We start from the raw sequence: 24455 nt of genomic DNA, 5'->3' as shown, positions 1-24455 counted from the left end.
AACCACAAAATATAGTAGCTCACAATTGAAGTATACTGAGTCAGTCAATGAGTGGAAGCATTTTCTATTATTGGCAACTTTGCAGGTTGACAGGTCAACCTCACCTTTACTCATGCATACCAGCGTTCATCCACCTTGCGTTTTTGACTCTGTAGTTGCAGATTAGCTGGGACTTTAGTTTGTTTGTTTGTTTGCCTTAGGGCAGCTGTGGCTAGAGATTGCTCCCCAACACTTTCCCTGGGGAGTGCGAGAACTTTGTCAAATTTATAAAGCCCATATTACAGTTAATCCAAGTCGCTGAAGGCGACAACTTTATACAAACAGATTAATCAATACTTGTGGATAAACTAATTCCTTGTTCTCTTATTTTCAACGTTTTGCTTCCTTGTCTGTGCTCAGATCTCACAGGCAGCTCAGGATTTTGCAAGCAGGCAGCAAAAACTGAACGAGATGCTCCAGGGCCATCAATCAAAGCCGGAGAACAATGTGAAGGGAAACACAGTGAACGGCCACGCTCCTCCGCATGCCCAACCAGGTGAGATAAGGCAGATTGGCCTGATGAAAAGCATATTATAATCCATTAGATGCAATACAAAACAGTGTCACGAGGGGACCCTGGGTTAATATGTGTTTACAATATGCTCCACATTGTTTTTCATTGCATAATTAAGAATGGCAGACTAGCTTTGGTTTACCAGTCCTTGTCATCTATTCACTAAAGACAAACTAGCAAGTAGCATTATTTTGTATTAATATGCTGCATACCTGTATGAAGCAGGAAAAGTAGGTCCAAAATGTGATGACTTCAATTATTTATGCATTCATATCCTCTGCAAACAACAATATAACTTGTCTGTATGAAACTACAGTTTAGACCTTTACAAATTAGAGTTGTCAAAAGTATTGAAATCATATACTAATCGATACTAAAACTAGTTTTGAAACTAGATACTCATTTGACCAAGTATCAACATTAAAAAAGTCATATTCATAGGACATAAATGAACCTTTCCTGAAGAGCCTTGGAATTATCTTGAGCTGTATCAGAATAAGACCACATTGACTAGTATACTATGGAACTAAAGTGATGACTGAGGGATTACACAGATAAAAGGTCACATGGTAAAAGAAAGTACTATGATTAAACATCGAATATGACATTCTATTGTCTTAATAAAGAGGTTTTTTTTATTATCATGGTATCGGAATTGTATTGAATCTCAAGTCTATTTCTTAGTATTGAAATTGAGTTTGAAATTTTGATCACTATTGTGAACTTAATCTTCTACTACATTGATAGGGGAGGCGAATAGGGCCGAGTAGGCATAGTTAAGTCACTTTATAATGCTTAATTTCTATAACTTTTGTGCGTAGTATAGTTATCTTGAACTTGACTGAACTAGACTGAATTGTGTTGTCCAGGCCTGCTCATTGAGGCAGCTGGGGACTTTAATATAGTACTCCCATGATGCTATCTCTGGTCCACGTGCTCTTTTCTTCCTCGTGAGTTGTGATTACATCAGAAAAACTGCGAGTCAAGTGCCCAAACAGGAAGCGCTCCTCTACCTGACGTGTCATCAAAAATCAAATGTGATGTGTACAGGCGATAGGTGTAATTGCTTTGGACAGGGAGGGGGAGAGATAATTGAAAGTTCAGCGCCTGGTAAAAAAAAAAGAGAGAATGTCATCTTCGCTGTTGGTTTGGACGTCATTTAATCATAATGGTGAATTAGAAATATAATTATTTAGTTCTCATTTTACACTATGGAGCTTCTTGGCAGAATTAGAATTTGTTTGACGGTTAAAATTATGCCAACTTATTGTAGTGATAACAGTAATAATATTGGCATTAATTGCAGTAGTACTTGTAACAGTAATTGTAATACTAACAATAATAGTAACTGTACTAGTAATTGTAATAGCAATAGTAACAATAAAGGTAATAGTAACTGTAAAACAAATTTATTAGTTTCTTTGAATTAATTTACAATGCACATTAATAAACATTTCTGTAAATGTGCCAGTATAATAGGTCTACAGATAGATTCCAACTGTAGTTACCATGGCAATGTGTACCTTATACACATTAAGGCAGGCAGCACCAAAGCAGCACAAAGAAATTCATTACATTATTCCTATGGTTATAGGTTTAATTTCTTAAGTCAAGATTTTTAGCAAGTAATAGTAATAGCAATAACAATTGTAATAGTAATAGTAACTTTAATAGCGATAGCATGAGTAATAGCAGCAGCCTTAAACCGGAGTACCCCTTACACATTTTGATGAGAACAAAAATTTGCCAAGAATATTGCTGAATGAATTGCCCATATTATTTCCAAAGCCTTCCACTTCTATAAAATAATCCCCCATTATCTCGTCAGGTCACTTCCCCATCGCCAATTTGGTCCGTCCTCATAAATTTGACTTCATACCAATCACTTATGACACGCCAAATGAGGGCTGAGTCACATTGTTCTTCATGGGAAAGGTCATCAAATGTTAATCTTGTTTTTGCCAGTGAGCATTTCAACAATTATGGCAAGGTTTCATAATAAGTGTGTGAAATTGGCTCGCGTCATTGGGGTAATACACGGTGACCTTTAAATGGAGTCGTAGTATGAAAATGACAAAGTTTGAACGCACCTTTACATCAGATTTACACGTGATGGATTGTTTGGGTTTCATTTTCCCCCTGTCTTAGCTGTAATTAATCACCAGCTGTAAGCAAAGGTCAATGGGAATTATGATTGGATTAACACAGTCACGCATCAACAGACAGTTACATACAATACGAAACAAAGTAACACCTCCCATTTCATGCCACAGTGATGATGAGGAATTGAATTGTCACAAAGTTATAGAATACTTATGTGCGTGTCAGGGGTTGGAAAATTCAAAGCCGCCAAAGGCCTTAGGGTTAAACTGCAGTGGAGATAGAGGCCAGGTCAATAGAGGCGACAAGGTCAAAGGTCAGAGTGGAACTCGCGGGTGGTTGCTGTAGTCCGTCCAGCTGTGTGTAATGTAAAACTATAGGTTCTGCCACTTCTGTGATGCAGCAAGCTAGCAACTACAACCTGTCTGCTATAAGGAATACATATGCACACACAAAAAATGCATATCTTCCAATCTAAAGCGAAAGATGCTGAATAAATACATTGGCATAAGTTCTGTTGTCCTGTTTCAGCAGAGAAGAGGAGCTCAAGGACCCCCCGCAGGTCACAGCAGCCTAAGACACTCAACTCTCCAGAGGACTCCACCTACTACAACCTCATCCATGTGAGCTAGCCTATTGTACTGTTCTAAAAACTCATTTCAACAAGCACATTTTCCATTTATCACATTTAGCATGTGTTGGTTTAGTGTTACTCTCTTTTTTTATATGCATCTATGACTGGCAGCATAATAACTTGAATTATTACGTTTATTTTGGTTTGTAATCTGAGATTTTTAAAATTCTTTCAAACACATTACTGATTGATTATGGTAAATGGTAAATGGTCACATTTTTATATAGCGCTTTTCCACCTTCGAGGCATTCAAAGTGCTTTACATCAAGGAACCACTCCATCACACACACATTCATACACCAGTGTACACAGACACTGGGGGTGAGGTAGATTAAGTGTTTTGCCCAAGGACACGACGACAGTATCTGTGGGAGTTGGAATCACCTGTGGGTCAGTGAATAAACACTTTACCAACTGAGCTATTGTCACCCCCAAAGTCACATGATTATAATTACCACTTTTGTCACTATTAATAGAAAATACAGCTTTTCTACGAGCACATAAACTACTAATAATAATGGAGTAAGGTTTTAGGCTATCTCTATCCACTGAAACAACGTACTATAAAAACTTTTGATATGGCAAAAGCCCCATGACGATAATGCATTTATTGTCTTTTACAGCGTTCAGTCCAAGACGATAAGCGCAGATCGAGGAAAGATGGGTGAGTGACCAGGTCCATTTCTTTTACACTTCATTTACTTTCAGCATATCACCTCCAGCTCATGCTACCTCACCCTTACCATTAACACAACCCTTATGTTGAGATAATGTAAGAGCATCCATACATATTAAACACAGATCCCACAAGGAGAGAGCAGATAGATGGAGCGATAGGGTTAGAGAGGACACCCCTATCTCCCACACACATACACACAAAAGACACACACAGGTGGGGAGGGCTAACCATCAAGGGTAATCATTTGTTAGCAGATAAATAAAGGCAGGAGCAGCAGCGATGGACAGGGCCTGGTTACATGCATCATTAAGGACGAGAAGGTCAACAGGACAGATAGCATCGCAGGCCGGCGCTGACAGCAGGTTGATGGGACAGAGTCAGAGAAAGTGGGAGGTAGAGGAGGAGCAGGCCCGAGTGTGGCGCTGATAAGAGGGAGGGAGGGCATTTAAGAGAGAGCAAAAAGACATTTGCAAAAGGTCTGAGGAAAAATATGTATGTTGTTCTTATTATTGTGAGCAGTGGAGACGTACCTGTCATCTAAACATAACAATGTGTTTGTATTCCCTATCAAGTTGTGTAAGCAGGTTTTTCTGGCAGCGCTCCATGGGCTATATGCTTTATCTTTAGACAGTTTCCTTTCAGTTCTTGGAATATTGCCTATATGAAGACATGCTTAATCAATTCTCAAAATAGCATTCACAAATAATCTTATCTTTTGTAAGAACAGTCATTATAAACTCAACTGACTAGAAATAGTGGTATGGTTAAATGTGTTCAAATAATGCTAAGATTGGTTCTATGTCATTTTGTTATACCAGCAGAAATTATGTGATTGTTTTGTTCTGCCAGGTACTTGAAAATGTACTTAGTCTGTCAATTAGGGCTGTGTGATTGATCACATTTTAATCAGGATCGAGATTAATTTCAGTTTGTTTTTAATACAAAGGTCCACAGCTGATCTGCTGTCAGTAAAAGCATGTGGCTTGGAGCAGAGTTCTGACTTATTGCTTAATTAATATTGCTTAATTAATATTGAAATACATTTTATTTGTTTTTAATAAGACAAAATAACACTGATATTTTTTGACACATTCAGAGCCCTACAGTTATCATCTTAGTTGTATCTAAACCTGTGTCATCAAGTATCCACATGGGTCTGCTTATTATCTAGAGGAGAATGCTTCATAGCCAAAGTCTGCTCACTAAAACACTTAACACTTTACAGCCTGATCTAGTCCAGTGCTGCCCAGTCCACAGAGCAGCAGAGGTGGTTAGCAATAGCAGCGAGCCAAAGATGAGGGGAGCTCTCCTGCGACCATAAGCTGACCAACAGGGCACGGCCATGTCCCCACTGGTCCAGGTTCCAACACAACTAAACGGCTTATATAGTGTGGTGTCAGTGTAACTAAGCTAAGATAATTACTGGAAGGAAGTACACTATCTGTTATCAGCATATGTTCAAATATGTGAGGCACATTGATCTACATGGAGTTCGTTTTCCTCTGGCTCGGTTCATATTGGGGTCAAAGTAAAGGTCCAGCTACAGAACAGCCGCAGTGAGACTAGCCTTTGTGATACTGATAGCTTTTTTACAGTGTGGTGGGCAGAGAGATGTTGTAAGTCACTGCATTTTAAGAGGTTGGTTATCCACTCGTATGCATGTTTTTAATCTAACAACAAAAAAATTGTAAACATAAAAAAAATTAAAATGTTAGTATAATATGGTGTATTGTTAAAGCAGTTATTTTGAGAAATGGGAAAATGGCAGTTTGTTGGATGAGAATCATAAGGAAGATACTGCTTTGAATAGAAAATTGTATTCAGAGATGTTGTAGAGTGAGAGCCATGTGGAAACAAGTGCCTGTGCCTATTCCAGTTGTTTTTCTGTCATGGTTCAACATCATAGTGAAAAGAGGGACTAAGTGGATGAGGCTAACAGATCTGAAACACGTTATTCACTAATGATTCAAAATCAAGAAGTGGCCCTAAGAGATTAAATATATGTTTTCTGTTCAACACCAGCCTGTGTGCCAAAATGTGTAAAGTTATTATTTGTTTAATAATGTTGAAAGTAACACCAATATGAACATGATTTTATTGTGCCAGTCATCACATATATCTTATAATGAGTTCACTTGGAGAGGAAACTGAAGGCCTTATATTATTCTTTGACACATGACGCTTTTCAAAAAAATATTATGATTACAAAGTTAAAAGACGCAATTGCATTTCTTTCTCCATTCACCCTTAGATTACATAACTTATATACCTCATGACAATAATTGTTTTAATGCAATTTGTTTGTCTTACAGTCCTGGAAAGTTACTCGACATAGATGACAAGTACTACCCAGGCCTGTCCCCCACCTCCACCCCAGAGAGGGGCCAGTCTGAGGAGAGGCCAGAGCCTGGGAGCAGAAGTGTGTCTCCAGAGAAGAGAGGGTCTGGGAGCAGAAGTGTGTCTCCAGAAACGAGAGGGCAGAGGGAGAGGGCATTGACCGAACAGCTGCCTCAAAGACGGAACTCAGAAAACAGGTTTGTCCAATCAGAAATATTTTTAATAACATTTGCTACTAATTACTGCAATTTTTGTTGGTCTGGACAGCATGATTTAACTATAGAAACATATTGCTATTGCTATAGTTGAGTGCAATAGGTTGCATTCAAGGTCTAGAATTTCATGCCATAATTTCAGATGGGGGTGGATGTAATATTTTTGTTTTTATTTTATAACTTTACCTTAGTTTATTCATTCTAACAGCAAAGGTGTTGGACTTTGTGGCAGTTTTTGTTTCATGTGGACAAGCCCAGTAATGACTAAGATGCTAACCATAAACAAGGTCAATAAATCTGCAATCTGACAGTTAAACCACAAACTCTACCATAGAATTTTAATCTGTCTGCTAGCTACTATAATAGAATATTGAGATGTCACATTAACATATGAGATGTCACATGTTTTTTGTTTCGCAGGCAACTATCCAATAAAAATCAAACGCCATACAAACTGGTAGTTGAAACATGAGCGTTCACTACTGAGGCCATGTTCGGATATAAAATCTGTGATCCAGGCAGTGTGTCTGTACCACATGTGTGCCTGGTCAAACAGTATAATAATGACTGTATGTACATGTATTTCCCCCAGAGCTGCGGGCCGTTCCTCCTGACAGCACACACATATGATAAATGACAATCTGTCCTGAACATGAATCACTCCATGTTTTTCTTCTATTCACTCTTCACTACATCTTTCGTGGTTCTGTTTTTTCTACTCAGTTCTGCACTCTGTCTGAGCTCAAAGTCACAATCACTGCTGTTTGTGTGTAGGAACTCTGTCCCGAGAATGGTCTCCACAGAAAGTCACAAAGAGGACAACCCATATGACTTCAGACACCTGCTGAGGAAGACGTCACAGAGGCAGAGGCTCATCAAGCAGTACTGACTGCACCTGGGAATTCTGCATCAACAAATTATGCTCTTACAATGGACTTTTGCAATGACAATTGTAGATACTTTTAATCATGTATAATAATGTAAAATAATAGAGACTATTAATGGAAAAGTATTGAACTATAATGGTCTGGTTAATCTTTCTCTTTTGTTCATAATTGAGTGTATGTTTGTCTGTTCAAAGGTCTTGCCATACACGGTCTATTGTTTGACTTTTATTAGTTATCACGTGTAAATAAATGAAAGCCCCGTATTTTCAGAATGGAGCAGTTGCATGTATTGATTTGTTGTGCACCAGTGGGCCTGTCTCTTAAAATGAAAAGTAAGGTCTCAATTAATTTTAAAGCTACTATAGAAGCTACTAGATCATAATTTTACCAAATAATATTTACTATGAAAGGTAATAATTTATTCCTTCAATCACTGCTTATAAGTAACCTTCTTGCTCTCTTTCTTACATGGGGGCTAAAGAAATACCACAGCCAACAGCCCAAACCATATTACTATTTTATGAATTATACATTATTTCAAACAATGCAGATGTTTCATGAAGCCTTTTTGAAGCTGTGCTGGTATCACACTGTCATCACCAGGCTGCTCTTTTCTTGAGCATTTCAGTGAGATTGAACCCCTGACCTGTATGTGACATTTCAATGGAGAAATGCCCCACAGGGAATGTTAGTGAATTTTCAAGCTCACGCTGAATGGACAGAACTACATGTATGAAAACACAATGGGAACACAGCACAACCATGCAGTAAGAACATATGTGACTAAAGAAGGTAAACGCAGACTTGTGCTTTACAAATGTGCAGTTTGGACAGTATTGATATTACAACATACAAAGCACATGCACCAAAGCCCCAGACACTAGTCCCACATTCAAATAGATCAAGTTTATTGGTGTTTTTGTTCCAGATAGAAGATATGCTTCAACTCATTAATTCATTGATAGAACTAAATGTGTGGTTTGGATCAGATTGCATTTTCACCTGATGTCAGGTGGACACTTTTAACTCCTGCTTTTTGGTAAAGATTTAATTCCCAGTGTGAAACTACCCAAAATTGAGGCTGCATTTTGATAGTATAATTTTAAATTAGCTGTCCATCAGTCAAGAATTTTTGGTGTTTGAATTTATATCAAAGTATACTATTGTACTTCATGGAGTCTAAAAGTGGAGACTTCTAAAACCCGGCACTTTTTTTCCTCCAAATACTCTGGATTTACACTGATGTGTGAATGGTAAAAATTCAAACTGGTGACGCCCCACCATGCAATGCCTGTAGAGGAGGGTGCCACACGCACGTCATGTATTTTAGCCAAGTGTCCTCACCGCCCTGCTGCTTCCTCCTCCCGGAGGCGGCCAATTACAGGCGTCGCTCTACAACAAAGTAGGTCTGCAATTTGTGGAACATAAATGAGCTGGCTGCACTGTCTGTATGGAGGGTAAGTTAAGCAGAGGACACAATGTTGGGAATGTATGGAGTCACGACGCACAGACGCAAAACCCTTCGTCATGACCTGAGCTGAAGCACGGAGGGATTTCTTTAGTGACGTGAAATTTAGGGGGCTTACAATTAGAGATGGTTCGTGCTGCATAACCACGGCTTCCAGCAGCTTTTTGACGACGTTAAACCCCTTATACTTTTGTTTTGAATTTATTTTTTGTTAAAATCAACCACTTCTAAAGTCTATTTCTATCAATGTAGCTTTACTTTGGTCAAATTTAGCTTTTGTGTTGATGTAATATTTCGGGAGCCAAAAGAGCGTGCTTTGCGTGGGAGCGCGGAGCGTGCGCGCGGGTAGTGAAGAGAGCTGTTGGATCAGTGGAGACGCTGCTGCGTGCAGCGCGGCTGTGCACCTGTGGACCTCTGCAAACACTGTGGACTCTTTCTGTGTTTTCCTTCATTTACCTGGGATTTGTCTAGAGCCTAAAGCCCGAGAGAGTCGGATGCGCGGCTGGATTTGGAGCAGCCTGTCCAGGTTCAGCACCACCGCTGTGAACAGCTCCCGGTCATCGCGTGGATGGGCTCCGGTCTGCGAGCGTCGAGCAGCTCCTAAATAACCATGGCATCGCACGGCTTCTGGTCCCTGGGCGCGGACAACACGGGAGCAAACCCCGGGAGTCAGAGCCCCAGCACGCGTGAGTGGCGCTTTGTTTTTTCCTTGACAAGAAGCGCACATAGCCTCACTGCTCTATAGCGCCCGTTCACTGGCTCAATGGGCCTGTTTTCTTTTTCTGTCTGCCTTCCTTATCTGCCCCACGAGGCGCGGGGCACGTGTTAGAAGAACATTTAATCCAAATGATTGTCCAGACGCTCATAATTCTATTCTGTTTATTAATCATCGATTTTCTTTATAGCCAGGGCTTGGTGCCAAGCAGCGGCCCAGAAATTACCTGTAGGAATTGGATCAAAATTATGTGGTATGTTTGGATAAGCTGTTGTCTTGACCTAATTTTCACCGTGTTAAAATATTGGTTTGTTACTTACGGATCCTTTTGTCATCGACTGTATGTTCTCACAAAGCCCTGCTAAATGTGGGAGAAGGAGAGAAACCAGTGGATCCTGGCGCCAAACAGCCGCCACCAAGCGCCCCTGGCCCCGGCTGCGGCTGCACCAAAACCTGCACCTGCAACAAGACTGCCGCGTTCTCTGACCTTTATTCAACAGGTACACGCACGCCAAACACACACAGCAGAGGCCATGACATCTCCTGGAAAAATAAAACGCAAAGACATATTTAGCCCAATAGTTTCCCGCCCTTCACCACAGTTAATCAAAACGTAAAGTAGGCCTAACTGGGCTTTCATAAGATTTTACGACATATTATAAAGACACGAAGATATGCATCAATTTTTATTTATAAAAAATCGTTGGTTTTTTTTTTTGTTTTTTTTTTTAGTAGACGTCTTTGCTGCAACTGCTCACTTTGTTAAGGTCACCTTCAACAAACTGACACGTTGCAGGTGCGCTCTGGTGCGTTGGCAAATTCCCTATAAATAAGAACTATTTTTAAATACACGTAGGCCAAGGGTGTTATTCTGGCTGTAGGCTATTTTAATAAGATCAAAAATCAGGAAAAGAACACAGCATTTTTACTTTTTTATTAAGGCCCATTTAAATGTTTTGAAGATATATCCGTGGGAGGGAAAAAAACTGTTTTACGCACCTTCTGTTGGAATGTTGCGCAGACTTGCTCCCGGCCGCGGATGGAGACTCCAAAACCATGACGTTCCTGCAAGAGGTAGTGGACATTTTACTGGCCTACATCGTGGAGTCCTTTGATCGGGAGACTAAAGTGATAGACTTCCATTACCCGAACGAGCTGCTCCAGATGAACAACTGGGAGCTCCAGAGCCAGCCCGCCTCGCTCGATGACATCTTGATCAGCTGCCGCGCCACGCTCAAGTACGCCATCAAAACAGGTAGGCCACGTTCAGAGAGAAGCCTTCATTATGAGAACAAACATGGCGGAGATAGAAAGTAGACCCTGTCCAGGTTTTATCAAAGGAAACGCGTTACAATTTAGCAATTTTACGACCAAATTAATTGTGCGTAACTTGAAATTAATTAGGCCCGCATTTTTATTCGAGTAGACTAATTTTATCCAGGTCTAATTATAAGTACAACTAATGGAGGCTTTTATTAGTCAATTATCTAGGCTATCTGGCTAAACTTCTTTTGACCTTGGCTACAATGTTCAAGAACGTGCAGAGAAAGGAAACAAAATAGCCTTAAACGAATTATTAGGATATGTTTAAAATTAGAATAAAATTAAGTCCAAAATATCCACTTATATAAATGTTTTTTTACACCGAAATTAGGTTCAAATACGCACGTGTAAAAATAGCTCTGTTAGGGGATAATGGAGCACGCCTACAAAAAGCAGAGAGGGACTTGTCCTTTTTTCAGCTGCTGCATGGCCACCAGACCGATAAATGGTGACGCAGTAAATCTGTTTCACCAAGGAGCACATAATAGCCTAATAACCGGGCTTCACGGGCCAAGTCCATTATTCTGAACTGACTGACAGGAGAGCAGACGAGTTCAAATTTATCCAAAAAATATATGCCTACTTTTCACAGACATGTTCTGGTGCATTTTGGCTTGTAACAATGTTTATAATTAGGAGATGCCTCCTCTTTTATGTCAGTATATTTTACGTTTTAATTGCTGTGTTTCCCCCATCCTGCCATCCTGTTTCTCCAAAAATGTTTTCACAATTTCTAAAGATGCCTCAAAATGTCATGGCAGCTGCATATGCAACCTACAATTAAGTGGTTAAAGATGGCAGATTCTTTCCAAACTTACAGTCACCATAAAGACACCCTTTTTTATTTTATTTACAGGAGATGAAATGTTCAAATTGCACCCGACTTACTTCCATAATGATTTCTGTCTGATTCAGCCCACCCCAGGTACTTCAATCAGCTTTCTACAGGCTTAGACATGGTCGGACTAGCAGCTGACTGGCTAACATCCACAGCCAACACCAATATGTAAGTATGTGGCCTGTTTCGCCTGATTGTAATGATAATAACAATGAATTCTATTTCCGGCTTGTCTGTTGGCTGTCTATGTGGGGTCTGCTGCCGCTGATAGCTGCTTTTTCCCCACTCAATCACAGCGAATGAAAAGCGTGGAAATAAAAGAGCACGCGCCCCTTTGGCCCCTCCCTTTCACCCTTCCCTTTCACCCCTCCTACTTCTGCCTTTTATCCCTCCTTGTCACCTCTGATCCCCATGGGGATTCAAGAGGGGAAATTAGCTCTGAAATTAAATTCGGACTAATCTGCTGCAAATTTGAGTGTCTGGTTTTGGGTGATAAACTCCCTTGGCAAAGGCAAAGGAAAGCCGGACTAGTCTTTACACAAGGAGCGTTTTTAATGCATTGTGCGTCATGTAAGAATAACTATATATATATATGTGTGTGTGTGTGTGTGTATATATATATATATATTTTTTTTATTTTTTTTTATATAAATTTGCTTATGTATATATAATATTATATCAAACTATATTATATCAAACTTGACTACAGAAAAGACTTAATACTCTATATTAATTTTGATACCACTATGATAATGAAAAATATGCTTTTTTAGACAATTGAATGTAATTTTCAATAGTAAACATATGTAAATAAAATAGTTTTGATATAGATCAAGATTTAAAAAATTCAGGACAGGTCCCTCTTTATATAATTTTATTTATTAACTTTATTTATCATTCCTCTCTGTGTCTCTTTCCGTCGCACCTGCAGATATATTTGTCTAAACTGCCATGTGTTTAATTTTAGGTTCACGTATGAGGTGGCCCCTGTCTTTGTGCTGCTGGAATACGTCACTCTGAAGAAGATGAGGGAGATCATTGGCTGGTCGGATGGGCGCGGAGATGGCATTTTCTCTCCTGGTATGTAAGCTGTGCCAACCTCACACCCCTCCGATGAAGAATGGAATGGTCCACTTGTGCTCAAATGTGTCTATTTGCATTTTGATTATATTAACGGGCCTTGGTTCAAAGCTAATTAGCATGAAATCATTTTCTTTTCTGACTTAAGCCTTCGTTGTCCGGAGACTTTAATTTCTCATTTGCATTTTCCCTGGCACAACATGAGCAGCAGCCATTGGACAAGACAAAGGCTTTGATTGGCTGCGACAAGATAAACACCAAGCTGATTTTGAAAACATTCCCCATTCACCCTGCCCTTGTATATCGCATTTTTCCTTTTTAGTGTCAGCAAATAAAAGCCCACATCACACTGGATTTGAAGCTGCAATTTGTCAGAATGACCGAGATGTGTCTGTCCTCTAGGTGGTGCTATTTCCAATATGTACGCCATGCTGCTGGCCCGATTCAAGATGTTCCCTGAAGTGAAGGAGAAAGGAATGTCATGCATCCCCAAGCTGGTGGCCTTCACATCCGAGCACGTAGGCCACACTTTTACATTGGATTAAAAATGATTATACAATATATCAGTTAGTCAGTAGACATTATTTATCTGGTTTACAAATTGTAATAATTTATTCAATAATTTGAATAAATTTCCCTCCATTTTAAATTAATGTTGTACAGTGGTTGATAATTGATTAATTCATAATAACTAATGTTATTTTTACAGCAGCATTATTATTTAAAAAATAATGGATGCTAAAATATATTATACACATTCCCCCAAATATTTTAAATCCTACTCTATGATTTAATCTTCATTATTTTATTTAGCATGATATGAGCATTTGATTTACATAAATTTGTAATGCACCATTGAACATTTCAAATGTCGATATACAAATTACATTTTTGAAATCAAATAATTTATGCTTAGGAATATAAATACAAAATACTGGGCTGTGCTTAAACTGTACGTGACAGTGTTTTCAATAGTGACATTTAGTTCAGCTCTTGCATACCATTCACACAGGCCTGTCACATACTGCTTTATCTCTAAAGGACATCTGAACCACTTTGAGCCTAAAGCTTCAAGCCTGACACAAACAGTTACACGCTAGCACACTCTCATTACATCTCCTGCTGTGACCTCACCTGCATTCTCACATATTAGGCTTTTCACGGCTGCATTTGCTTCTTTCTCAGAGCCATTTCTCCATCAAAAAAGGTGCGGCAGCACTGGGCATTGGCACAGAGAGCGTGGTATGCATCAAAGCAGATGAAAGGTACTAACTAGAGGTAAATTATCAGTCAGCTAGCGATTCACCAACATCTCAAGCAGCTCAAGCTTTTCTGTGTGTTGACAGCGGCAAAATGATCCCAGCCGACCTTGAGAGAAGAATACTGGAGGCCAAACAGAAGGTAATCTTATGCAAATTATAACACTAGCTACTACAAATAGAAGGATTATTATTTCACTATTGAGTGATTTTAATATGACTTTGAAAATACTGAGAGATATTTAAAGTAGGTTTTGATTTTGGATGTATGAAACCTGAGTATAAAATGACAAACGTATGCTATGATTAAAGCTCTCACAATTGTGCAACTATGATTTTGCTTGTAGTTATGCTGCTAATTGACCATTTCAACATGTGTCACCTCCTAATGTTCTCAACAGAGGGCGCCACACCTAATCCAATCATCTGTTTGTTTTTGCACAGGGGCTTGTGCCTTTCTTTGTTAGCGCAACTGCCGGAACAACTGTCTATGGCGCCTTTGATCCACTTATTGCTGTTTCAGATATTTGCAAAAAGTATAACATCTGGATGCATGTGGATGTGAGTAAGACAAAGATTACCCTGGATGTCTGCAGTCACAGCATACATTTCATACCACCCTGGGCTGCTCAGATGTGCTTGTTGTCCCGAGCAGATTTTGGCACCAGTGACATGCTTGAAGCTAGAGCTCACTAGTGACAAATGTATTATGTGCTGTGGCCTGACCCAGATAGGAGCTAGCCATTTCCTATCTAACAGTGGAGATGGGAAAAAGTAGAACAGAGGCCGTAAATCATCCCGGGCCTGACTTTGCCATCACGGCGCTTTCTCTGAACTGTATTAATGAAGGTGATTCAGACCTGACACGGGATGGCTCTATTAGAGACACAAATGTCTTTGTCTATCATTTTTCAAGCAGCTCTGCTGGAAAAATCATAACTTGTTTTTCAGCTCTGATTAATTTGTATGTTCAAACCAATTAATTGTCAGCAAAGTGTATATTACAGTTGGGATAGAAATGATGGCAATTCTTATTGCCAATTAAATATTAAAGGCTGTTATAAGAAATAGTTATAATCACACTCCATTTTGCTGAATAAGTGTACATATTCTTCCTTTATTAATGCATGTTTGTGATCAGGGTGCTTGGGGAGGGAGTCTGCTGATGTCAAGGAGACACCGGTGGAAGCTGGATGGTGTTGAAAGGCAAGTTGTTATTACAATCATTATTGTGGTATCATAAAAAAGCTGACCAAACCTATAAAATGCTTCACCAATGCTTTGTTTTTGTGCAGGGCCAATTCAGTGACATGGAACCCACACAAGATGATGGGTGTGCCTCTGCAATGTTCTGCTCTCTTGGTCAGAGAGGAGGTACATTTATCACTTTCATATCTAATATTTTCTATGACTGATACACAGAGCATGATGTGACTAATCTTCACTGTGCTGACAGGGTTTGATGCAGAGCTGCAACCAGATGCATGCGTGCTACCTGTTTCAGCAGGACAAGCACTACGACCTGTCCTATGACACCGGAGACAAGGCCCTGCAGTGTGGACGTCACGTAGACATCTTCAAACTATGGCTCATGTGGAGGGCCAAGGTATACCTTTAACCTTCTCACTTTTTATCTTTTAGTAGCATTTGTAACTGGTACCAAATCCTTTCTGAATATTTGATATTTAACTTTTGTCCATGTTTTTGTGGTTACAGGGCACCATTGGCTTTGAGGCTCAGATAGACAAGTGTCTGGAGCTGTCCGAGTACCTATACAACAAGATCAAGGACAGAGAAGGATATGAGATGGTCTTTGATGGAAAAGTACGTCCACAGTACTTGCACTTACACTACTGTGTAACAGCCCAAAGCACTCACTGTATCTCAGTGTATTTAGTGTCATTATGGGAACTTGACAGGGACATGGGGTGCCCCTGCTTTGTGCTGGATGAATGCCTTTTTTACCACTGGCCGCTAGTATAATGCACTGCTATTATGCTTTATGAATAGCGTAATAGGCCATAATTGCCTCTATGCATATGAATAGAGCAGTGTGGGACATGCACACACAGCATACAGCCTATGACAGGGCTGTTAAGGCAAACACTTGATTTTTGAGAGTGCCTGCACACACACAGTCATGTATAGAGAACACACTGTTTCCTTAAGGTCTATTGTTTTCTTGCTGAGCTATAAAAGGCTGTGGTCTGCCTCACCAAGTGGGTGATGGGGAGAGAGCCAAGTCCTTTGGGCACCAGCCCAGGTGCTCACTGGTCTGTACCTCCCATTGCGCTATTACATCCATCTGATGCAGAGTGCACAGAGAGACAGGCCAGTATAAATGAGGATATGTGCGCGGCTGCTCGCCTGTGGGTAATGCATCCTGCTCTCAGACACCAGAGATCTAACCAGGAAGAGGTTATAGTTAAGAGACACAACAAGGAGACTGAACCACACTTCCAATACTGGAAAAAAGTGGGGGAGGAGTGCTGTACATGTAACATAATAGTAAAAAATAAGTTTACTTATTATTATGCAGCTAATTACATGGGACTAAAGTGTTGTGTGATAAGGATGTGGATCAAAAACCATTGCAGATGTATAGATTAGACAGTTAAATTTATATTTAATAATATGTATCCACCTGCCTCACTCTGTGTTCTTCGTCCCACAGCCTCAGCACACCAACGTCTGCTTCTGGTACCTGCCCCCCGGGGTCCGCTACATTGAGGACAAAGATGAGAAAAAGAAACAGTTGCATAAGGTGGGTCAGATGGAAAAATACTGGGCTGGAAAAACATTGACATTACAGACACACAGTAAGATAAAACTGTGCTGTCCGAGAAGCCATTTTGTCGTCACCGACAATCAGTGTGAACAGATGGACCATGAGGCAGCTATACAAATAACTCTTATTACATTGTATGACCTTTAGTACTAAATGGTTACAGTACGTTTTCCAATATTTACTTAGAACAAGGACAGTGGTCATGTTTGGTTGGTTTTAGTGGTCAGTGCTTAAATTTATCTTCCGATGAATGTGACCCTGACTCTCTCTAGACCTGCTGGGGAGGGGGTAACTATGCAGATTTGTGGAAGATGACATGCAATTAGATTTGATTTTAAAATACTCAAATCTTAAAGGAAAAAGTATTCTGCTAAAAAAAATAATTTAAACTTTCTTAGAAAAGTAGAATAACTTGATGTTTTGGGAAAGTTCAAGTCTGTAAGCAGTCAGCACTAATGCACTTTTTTGTTTTTGTTGAAAATTGTTTACATGTTTCATATGTACAAACATGTTGTGAGTCAAAGTCACTATGGCGAGTGTTGTGAAATTACAAGCAGAGTAAGTTTCAAAGTTGTAATTGAAGGTGCCACTACAAAGACCCACATGAGGCCTGGAGTTAGAGATAACCCTGTCCGTGGCAGCAGCAGTCACAGCTCTGGAGCACACAGCTGTCACGTTCAGCTGTCACAGGCTGCGGATAATGACACACATACACGGATCGGGGGGATGAGCACTGATGAGGTCCTACTTATCTTTACAAGGAAGGTGCAAGAACAAGATTAGACACTAGAATTATGGACTTCTGGTCTCAGAAGTAATGTATTTAGTAGATATGTTTATATGATACCAATATGATTCAGGTAAAAATGTTTCCAGCCTTTGTTTCAAAGTAAAGTGAAATTGCAAAGACTGCAGTTATGTAGGTAATTGGTAAAACTGGCCAAATCTGTAGCTTAAACTTCCAAAAACATGTTTTGAAATTAATATATTAATATGTATCTGGATGTGTTTACTAATAAACTGGACAGAATTCTCACTGTAGAAGAGAAATAATCTCTTTGCAAAAACATATACACTCAACTTTTAAATAATACAAACTACAACTAAATAAATACATTGCTTATTGTTATTACTCTTCATTTGTTTTATTGAGTGATAGCAATTTGTGACATTTTAGTTTGTTGAATATTTGTTTCATAGGGAGAATTGGAGAAATTAAACTCCTGTAATTCCCTTGCATTGCTCAAACATGTCACAGACTCCACATTTCTCGCCCCTTAGAGGAGCAAACAAGGACTGTACGTGGACAGAAATAGCTGCAATGTGACTTAGCTATTGTGTCTTTTCCCTGGTGTTACAATGGAAGTGCGTTTGTGCTGGTGCAGGTGGCCCCTGTGATAAAAGCACGCATGATGGAATACGGCACCACCATGGTCAGCTACCAGCCGCAGGGGGACAAGGTCAACTTCTTCCGCATGGTCATCTCCAACCCAGCCGCCACCTTCGAGGACATCGACTTTCTTATTGAGGAGATCGAAAGGCTGGGACAGGACCTATAAGACTCCTCTGCCCTGTCCTCATGCCCCCCCTTTGATGGATGATGATGTTTGTGGTGAATGTACTGGTAAAGCTTCCTTTTCTCTCTTTGGTAGCACTTCATAATAACTCCACTTTTAATCGACGTAATAAAGGAACAAATACTTAATTCAAGAACAAATTGATTCTTGCTTAGTAAGTACTTAAAAATTCTTGGTCAACTAAGGACATATCCGATCAGTTAGTCAACTAAAAAGAGGGCATGGCAAAAGCTCTTAAAATTATTTGGGATCTGTGTGTGTCTGACCCAAAATACATTAATAAGACAACAATTGAACCATTTACACGAAAATTTAGATTTTTTTTTAGGAAAATGTATTGACCCACAAATTTAATTTGCCTTTTTACATATAAAATCGTTCTTGTGCAAGGAAACATGGAAAATGTCTTCTGGCTGTTTATTTTCTGAACACAACGGCTACTGTTGCTGCAACCCACGCCAAAACAAGAGCAAAACAACAGCAGTCTCAACTCAGTAGAGCCAGTCTCCAAAACAGGCCAGTAACTGCTGAATAGAATTCTCACATCAACCAAGTGTCACATACAAAAGCAGTTACATCAACAACAACACATAAACAGTTACAGTTACAAGAACAACACAAGGTATCAACCCTGAACTAAACACAAAATGTAAGATCATTACAATACCAAAAAATACAAAATCTTCAACTCAGTCACTCACTCACTAACACCTCCTTTCTGCTGTTATAAAGTCTTATCTAAATACAATGGTTAGCATAGTCTAGTTGACTGATAGCCTACAAATTGTGGTCATCACCATCAACCGATTAATTGCCTAAACAACTAAAGGCCTAGAGCCCTAAACTCCTAACCCGTTACTTAAGTAGTTACAAAGCCTGAATCATTTTAATAAACAATTTGCTCATTATGAATTAAGCCTTTGTTCATGCTTTATTAAGGCTAATTAAGGTGTAGTTATAAAGTGATACCCTCTCTCTTCCCTCCCTATTTAAGAGTATACTGAAAAAAAATTAACTCTATAGATATAATCATATATGTATTGTAGCTTTTCTGTGGACAGCCTTGGTCCAAAAGGCAAACCGCTTCTGTCTACTTTCCCTATAGTGGCATAGACTTCTTCGAGTAGTGTAAGTGACGTACGTTTGTAACTTTTGTGATCTGATACGCTTGTGCAATAGAAAGACGTTATTTTTGGAAACCATTATTATCATTTTGCCGTTGGTAAGTGCCAAACGTGCTTGTGTTCTATTGTAACTTAACATTTGGAACTTGTAAATGAAAAATAGCACTTCACCTTACCTCAGCTTGAGTAACTGCCTTCACCTCTGCACAATTCTCTGCTGGTAACGCCAGGACAGCACCCCCCAATAACTCAAACCTGTTTTTATGCATGGAACAGTAGTACGAAGTTCAGTAGTGTTGTTAATTACATGTAAAGAACTGTCATTTTGTAAGCCACCAGCTACTGTATATGTGGGACCATTTGTAATCAAGCCGTATATTCCACTGTATGTAGGTGCTTTCTGTGTCATATGAGGGTAATAATAGAAACAGTGTTGCCATTCGAGGTCATGTAAAGTTATGATCCTTAATATTTTTAGAATTTCATTTAGGCATGTCTGAAACTTTAATGGGGCAACCAAAGACTAAAACATGGTGGTATGCCTTGAGATAATAAGGATTGTAACTTGATACAAACCTACTCACTGTCATTCTCAGAGGTTGTTCAAAAGCACTTAGTGAAAGCCAGGGTGTTGCAAGTACTGGCACTATCGGAGTTAGACTCGAAAAGAAAACCAGATAGCAGCTCATGTATACCTGACTTGCACTAAATCATTAGGGACAGGTGTCTCCCTTAGCATTGCAGTTTAGTTAATTCACAAGCAATATTCGGATCTGTAAAAACTGCAAAACAATTCCAAACAGTGTAATCTGGTGTGGTCAAGGATAATCATCAGAGTAGAGTAGTGAGCTCATACCTGGAGGTCACAGGTGAACCCTGCTCTAAGCTGAGGGTCTGTAGCATTTTATTAGAAGTTAGACAAGCACAATTTGCTCTTCATGGTCGCTCAGTGTACAATCATAGAGTGTAAATAGACTTTCAAGATGTCCTAAGTACATATCCTTGTGTATACATATGTGTATATAAGACATGTAAGCAGAGACTATTTGTGAGCTAACCATATTTTCTCTATCTTCAGCACAGCCGTGTTGTTAGGCTTTTTCCTGTGTGTTCGTATGTCAGATACTTGACTTGGTTTGTGACTCCAACTCTTTTAAAGAAATGTTTCAGGGACTGGCTTTAAAGGAAATGGTGGCCTCTGCCTCTGGCTGTCAGAGAGGGGAGGTGCAGCGTGGCTTTCTGACCATTATGCAAAGCCATTAGAACTCTGAAGCTGTGTTTGTGCACAAGTGATACTTGACAGTGTGTGCCGATGTGTACTTAGTGTGTCTGTATATCTCTTGTTTGTTGCCTTAGTATTACAGTATTGTCTCGTTTTCCTCCCACAGGAGGCCGTGCACTTTAGAGTATACTCATGACCCAATAATGTGCAATGTTCCATGGTTGTTTCTAAGTGGCTGTTTCAAATATGTAACTCAAGCTTGTTGGTCTGAATGTGTCAAAGCAAGAGTCTGTTCCAAAAGAGGCTTATTTTTGCTGAGTAAAGAACTATGTAACCATCTTACATCCCAAAGTAGAGTCCACAAAACAAAGAGAAAAGTCCTTTTGAAAAGTGTATATTTGTATTGAATAGGTGCACAGTGAATGGGTGCACACTGTGACACAGACAACATGAGACTCCGCTCCTATACAAAGTCCCTGTGGTGGTCTTGGACATTCTGTTCTCTGCTGCTGCTGCTAGATCGCTGCTTCCTTTGCACGTGCATGCTATGCCTTGCCTATCCAGCTTGTTTGATATCCTGTGCTATCTATCTATCTATTTCTATATATTCTATATCCGTATACCAGTGTGTGTAGCTTTGTAATTAGCATTAGTGTGGGATGTATAGCCGGCCTGTAGAATAGTGCTCTGTCGCTCTAGCCTTTACATGTGATCTCTATGTCCTTGCTTGGTGTAACTCTCCTGTGCTAAGCATGCTAACCTCGCCTTGCATTACTCTTCTCTGCGCTTAGAGCTCTCTTTCTTCTGTCTTTCTCTTCTGCTTGAGCCTGTCGCTGCTTGGATCCTAGCCTCTTATATATGTGTGTAGTCCCTCCGCATGTCTATGGGAACGCTGCTTTCTGCTCTGCTCTGTATGACTTCTATCTTTCTCTCTTTCTGGCGCTTAGCCTCTGGTAGCAGTGACGCGTATATCTTTCCTCCAGTGTTTCTTGGCTGCCCACCGTGGGTCTGTTTGGGCGGTCTCCATGGTGACCTGTGTCATGGTGTGAAATCAGCAGCACCCGTCTTTACCAAATACCGAGTCAATCTAATGGGATGTATGAGTGGTAATATACTATTTATTGTCAATGCATAGATATTATATGAATATTTGCTTTTACAGAACTATTGTTTATTGTAACAGATATTAAGCCAGAGTGCAGTATGTTCTCTGGATATGGTGCAATTTCATGATATATTCTGCAAACCAATGTGCTCGCTTCTCTTAAACATTCATTTGTCCTCAGATACTATATGTTACTCTTAAGAAGATAGAAATAAATATTGTCTATTCAATCTACTGTCTTATTTTTTTCTTTATGGAACCAAAGATCTTGAATTTTCTTAGCACTTTTTCAGCATTTCTCATGCAAATAAGGCAACAAAAATAATACAGGCTAAAATAATTTCATATATTCCTTTGAAAATGTAACTCAATATATAATAGTGTCACGGTACTAAAATTTCCAACTTCATTTCCGTACTAAGAAAACTAAATAGACTCAATACCAGTTTGGTTATTCTGAGTTCTGTTAAAACTAAACTGACTTAACTGTTCAGGACATTTTATCCAGTTATTTGATTTCTTTCAGTATCGATACCTGCTTAAATTAAATTCTATTTTCGATACTAGTTTTGTTTTAGAGTATTTTTGTTGAATCTGTTTTTCTATACTTTTGATAACCCTCATATATAGTTTACACCGGCAACACCTGAGAAATCCAGTTTACAAAAGATAATATTTAACTTGTAGGACATACTATTTATTCCTTTCTTACCCACTAGATGGCACTATTTCCTCACAATTTACTCACTGATATGCTGACACTTTCTGAGTAATAGTGAGCTATTTGTATTTTACCTTCAGGAATTTTCCACGTACTGAGATAAACACATTAGTGTGTTTAAACATTATGCATCTGGAACCTATTTGTTGGTAGATGAGTTACACATAGGCCTATTGCAAAAGAAATGTAGCAAATTATTCCATAAATTATCCTTGATTTTAAAAAGAACTGTTTGGCTGATACATTTTCATAGCCTTTGCAATGCTGCATATTTTATAACCCAAACTACTGACATGGCTTCTCACCTAATCATTTTTAAGTTGAAAATATATACACATTCAGATATTAATATGATTTTATTGGCATTTCCCCATGCCATTTCCTGCTTTTAAATGTCATATTTTAACCTATAAAGAAGGAGAACAGTAATAATAAGACTATTTAAACCAGATGTACAATCAGAAGCAGAAGTTGGCACCTCTGTGTTTAAACCTATAAAGAGTTATTATCCATGACACTGGCCATTAGAATATAGGCCGCAGACCTCTAGCACGAGCTGTAGTCATAACTTATGTTTATGGTACTCAGTCCGACAAATGGACCGTAGTGTTAGCCATAAAAGAATTAGCAGGTGCTTAAGAATGTTTTAAAACTGTGCTGTGGGAAAATGACTTGAACAAATAACTTCTGAATTTTAGAAGTCAATTCAGACTTACTAATACTACTTCCAACTAGTAGTAGTACTAGTAGTAGTTGTAGTAGTTGTGATTGTAGTTGTAGCAGTAGCAGTAACTTGTGGCCTACTTCTAACACAGTACCAGTGTAGAAATAAAAATTTTAAAAAGTAACCTATGCCTTGTCCATTTTTTATGTTCATCCAAAGTAAACCATTTGAGTTTTAAAATTTTGCTACAAAATCTATGCATTCAATCAACTTGAATGGAAAAAGGTGACATAATGAACCACATTTTTACTGTGAGATTAGTATAACTAATAGTCACAGTTGTTTACTTTACTTGAGCTGTTAAGTGCACTTGTATTTGTATTGTAACGCCCTTCGAGACAACTGTTGTTGTGATTTTGGGCGTTACAAAAAATAAATGAATTAAGGAATTGTAGCCTACTTAAAGCAACAGAATATTAACTTTTTAACAAAAAAAAATCATTTTGCTTGTTCGCAGTGAAAAACAGAAAAACATGCATCTCTGAGCAGGCTTTCATCTCCACAAAACTCATTTTTATTTGTCCAGCTTGTTTCCATGGACATGCTGTTCCTTTGGCTATAATCTTCTCCTGTATCACTTACCTATGGAGAATGTTCAGAATCATGGAATCATACTGTGCCTTTAGCTGCCAAGCAAGATGCCCTTCCTTCCACATCTACTGGCAGATGTTCGTGAAATGTCTACAAATAAGCTGACTAATAAATCTTAGACTAGAAATCTTAAGAGACTCACTCACTTTGTAAAGGTTGGCCATTAATTGTGCATTAATTTTCATCAAGCATGTATCCTCCGACTACAGATGGGGATGTCACGTGACCTCCATTCATTCCCATCAGCCTGACAGGAAGCCCGCTCTCCCACAGTCTAAATATTTCCACCACTATAGAGCCATTATAAAGTCATTTAGTAGAGAGCATCAGAGCCTCAGCATGTTACAAACACAGTCAGGGATAAAATAGCATTGCTGTTATCAACCTGAAGCCAACTGATACATTCCAGACAGAAACAAAAAAATACTGCAGATAGATATTGACAGAAGAAAATAAAGGTGTTAAATGTGCTCTGGAAAGGTTAAAGAAGACATTATGGAAAATAGACTTAATAT

The 24455-nt window shown here is 39.1% G+C and overlaps 2 protein-coding genes across 5 annotated transcripts in view; both read left to right on the top strand.

Moving 5' to 3' along the window:
- The window catches only part of myo3a (myosin IIIA), a 55265-nt gene extending 47534 nt beyond the window's left edge, over nt 1-7731 (top strand). For 2 of the 3 annotated variants that reach the window (XM_055229960.1, XM_055229958.1), the window contains 5 exons: nt 400-535; nt 3185-3276; nt 3911-3951; nt 6279-6500; nt 7293-7731. In XM_055229960.1, coding sequence (XP_055085935.1) covers nt 400-535; nt 3185-3276; nt 3911-3951; nt 6279-6500; nt 7293-7407 — 606 coding nt within the window. In that variant the 3' untranslated portion in view covers nt 7408-7731. The remainder of the gene's footprint in view (nt 1-399; nt 536-3184; nt 3277-3910; nt 3952-6278; nt 6501-7292) is intronic. The other variant, XM_055229959.1, reaches the window with a different exon arrangement.
- A 1054-nt stretch (nt 7732-8785) lies between these two features.
- Nucleotides 8786-22134, top strand: gad2 (glutamate decarboxylase 2). 2 transcript variants are annotated; one of them, XM_033985803.2, is made up of 17 exons: nt 8786-8862; nt 9345-9559; nt 9779-9841; nt 9945-10088; nt 10610-10843; nt 11827-11917; nt 12717-12829; nt 13232-13347; nt 14015-14094; nt 14176-14230; nt 14533-14649; nt 15230-15294; nt 15384-15462; nt 15545-15694; nt 15805-15912; nt 16763-16852; nt 18262-22134. In XM_033985803.2, exons 2-17 carry the CDS (start codon nt 9484-9486, stop codon nt 18433-18435), a joined length of 1755 nt encoding a protein of 584 aa, XP_033841694.1. In that variant the 5' UTR covers nt 8786-8862; nt 9345-9483; the 3' UTR covers nt 18436-22134. The 2 variants fall into 2 exon arrangements, with proteins under 2 accessions (XP_033841694.1, XP_033841693.1); XM_033985802.2 differs by having other exon boundaries at nt 8852-9559.
- The last annotated feature ends 2321 nt before the right edge of the window (nt 22135-24455 follow it).

Source organism: Periophthalmus magnuspinnatus, chromosome 20, assembly GCF_009829125.3.
Source record: "Periophthalmus magnuspinnatus isolate fPerMag1 chromosome 20, fPerMag1.2.pri, whole genome shotgun sequence".
In the NCBI taxonomy this organism is placed as follows: domain Eukaryota; kingdom Metazoa; phylum Chordata; class Actinopteri; order Gobiiformes; family Gobiidae; genus Periophthalmus; species Periophthalmus magnuspinnatus.
The sequence above is the reverse complement of the archived record's forward strand: the minus strand, read 5'-3'. Positions and strand labels throughout refer to the sequence as shown.

What these genes read in the sequence shown, in the direction of transcription:
- gad2 (XM_033985803.2), top strand. Translation starts at nt 9,484, where the DNA reads ATGGCATCGCACGGCTTCTGGTCCCTGGGCGCGGACAACACGGGAGCA. An exon ending in CAAGTACGCCATCAAAACAG is followed by an intron (nt 10,844 to 11,826) that starts GTAGGCCACGTT and finishes TGTCTGATTCAG; the next exon opens with CCCACCCCAGGTACTTCAAT. An exon ending in TGCATCAAAGCAGATGAAAG is followed by an intron (nt 14,095 to 14,175) that starts GTACTAACTAGA and finishes GTGTGTTGACAG; the next exon opens with CGGCAAAATGATCCCAGCCG.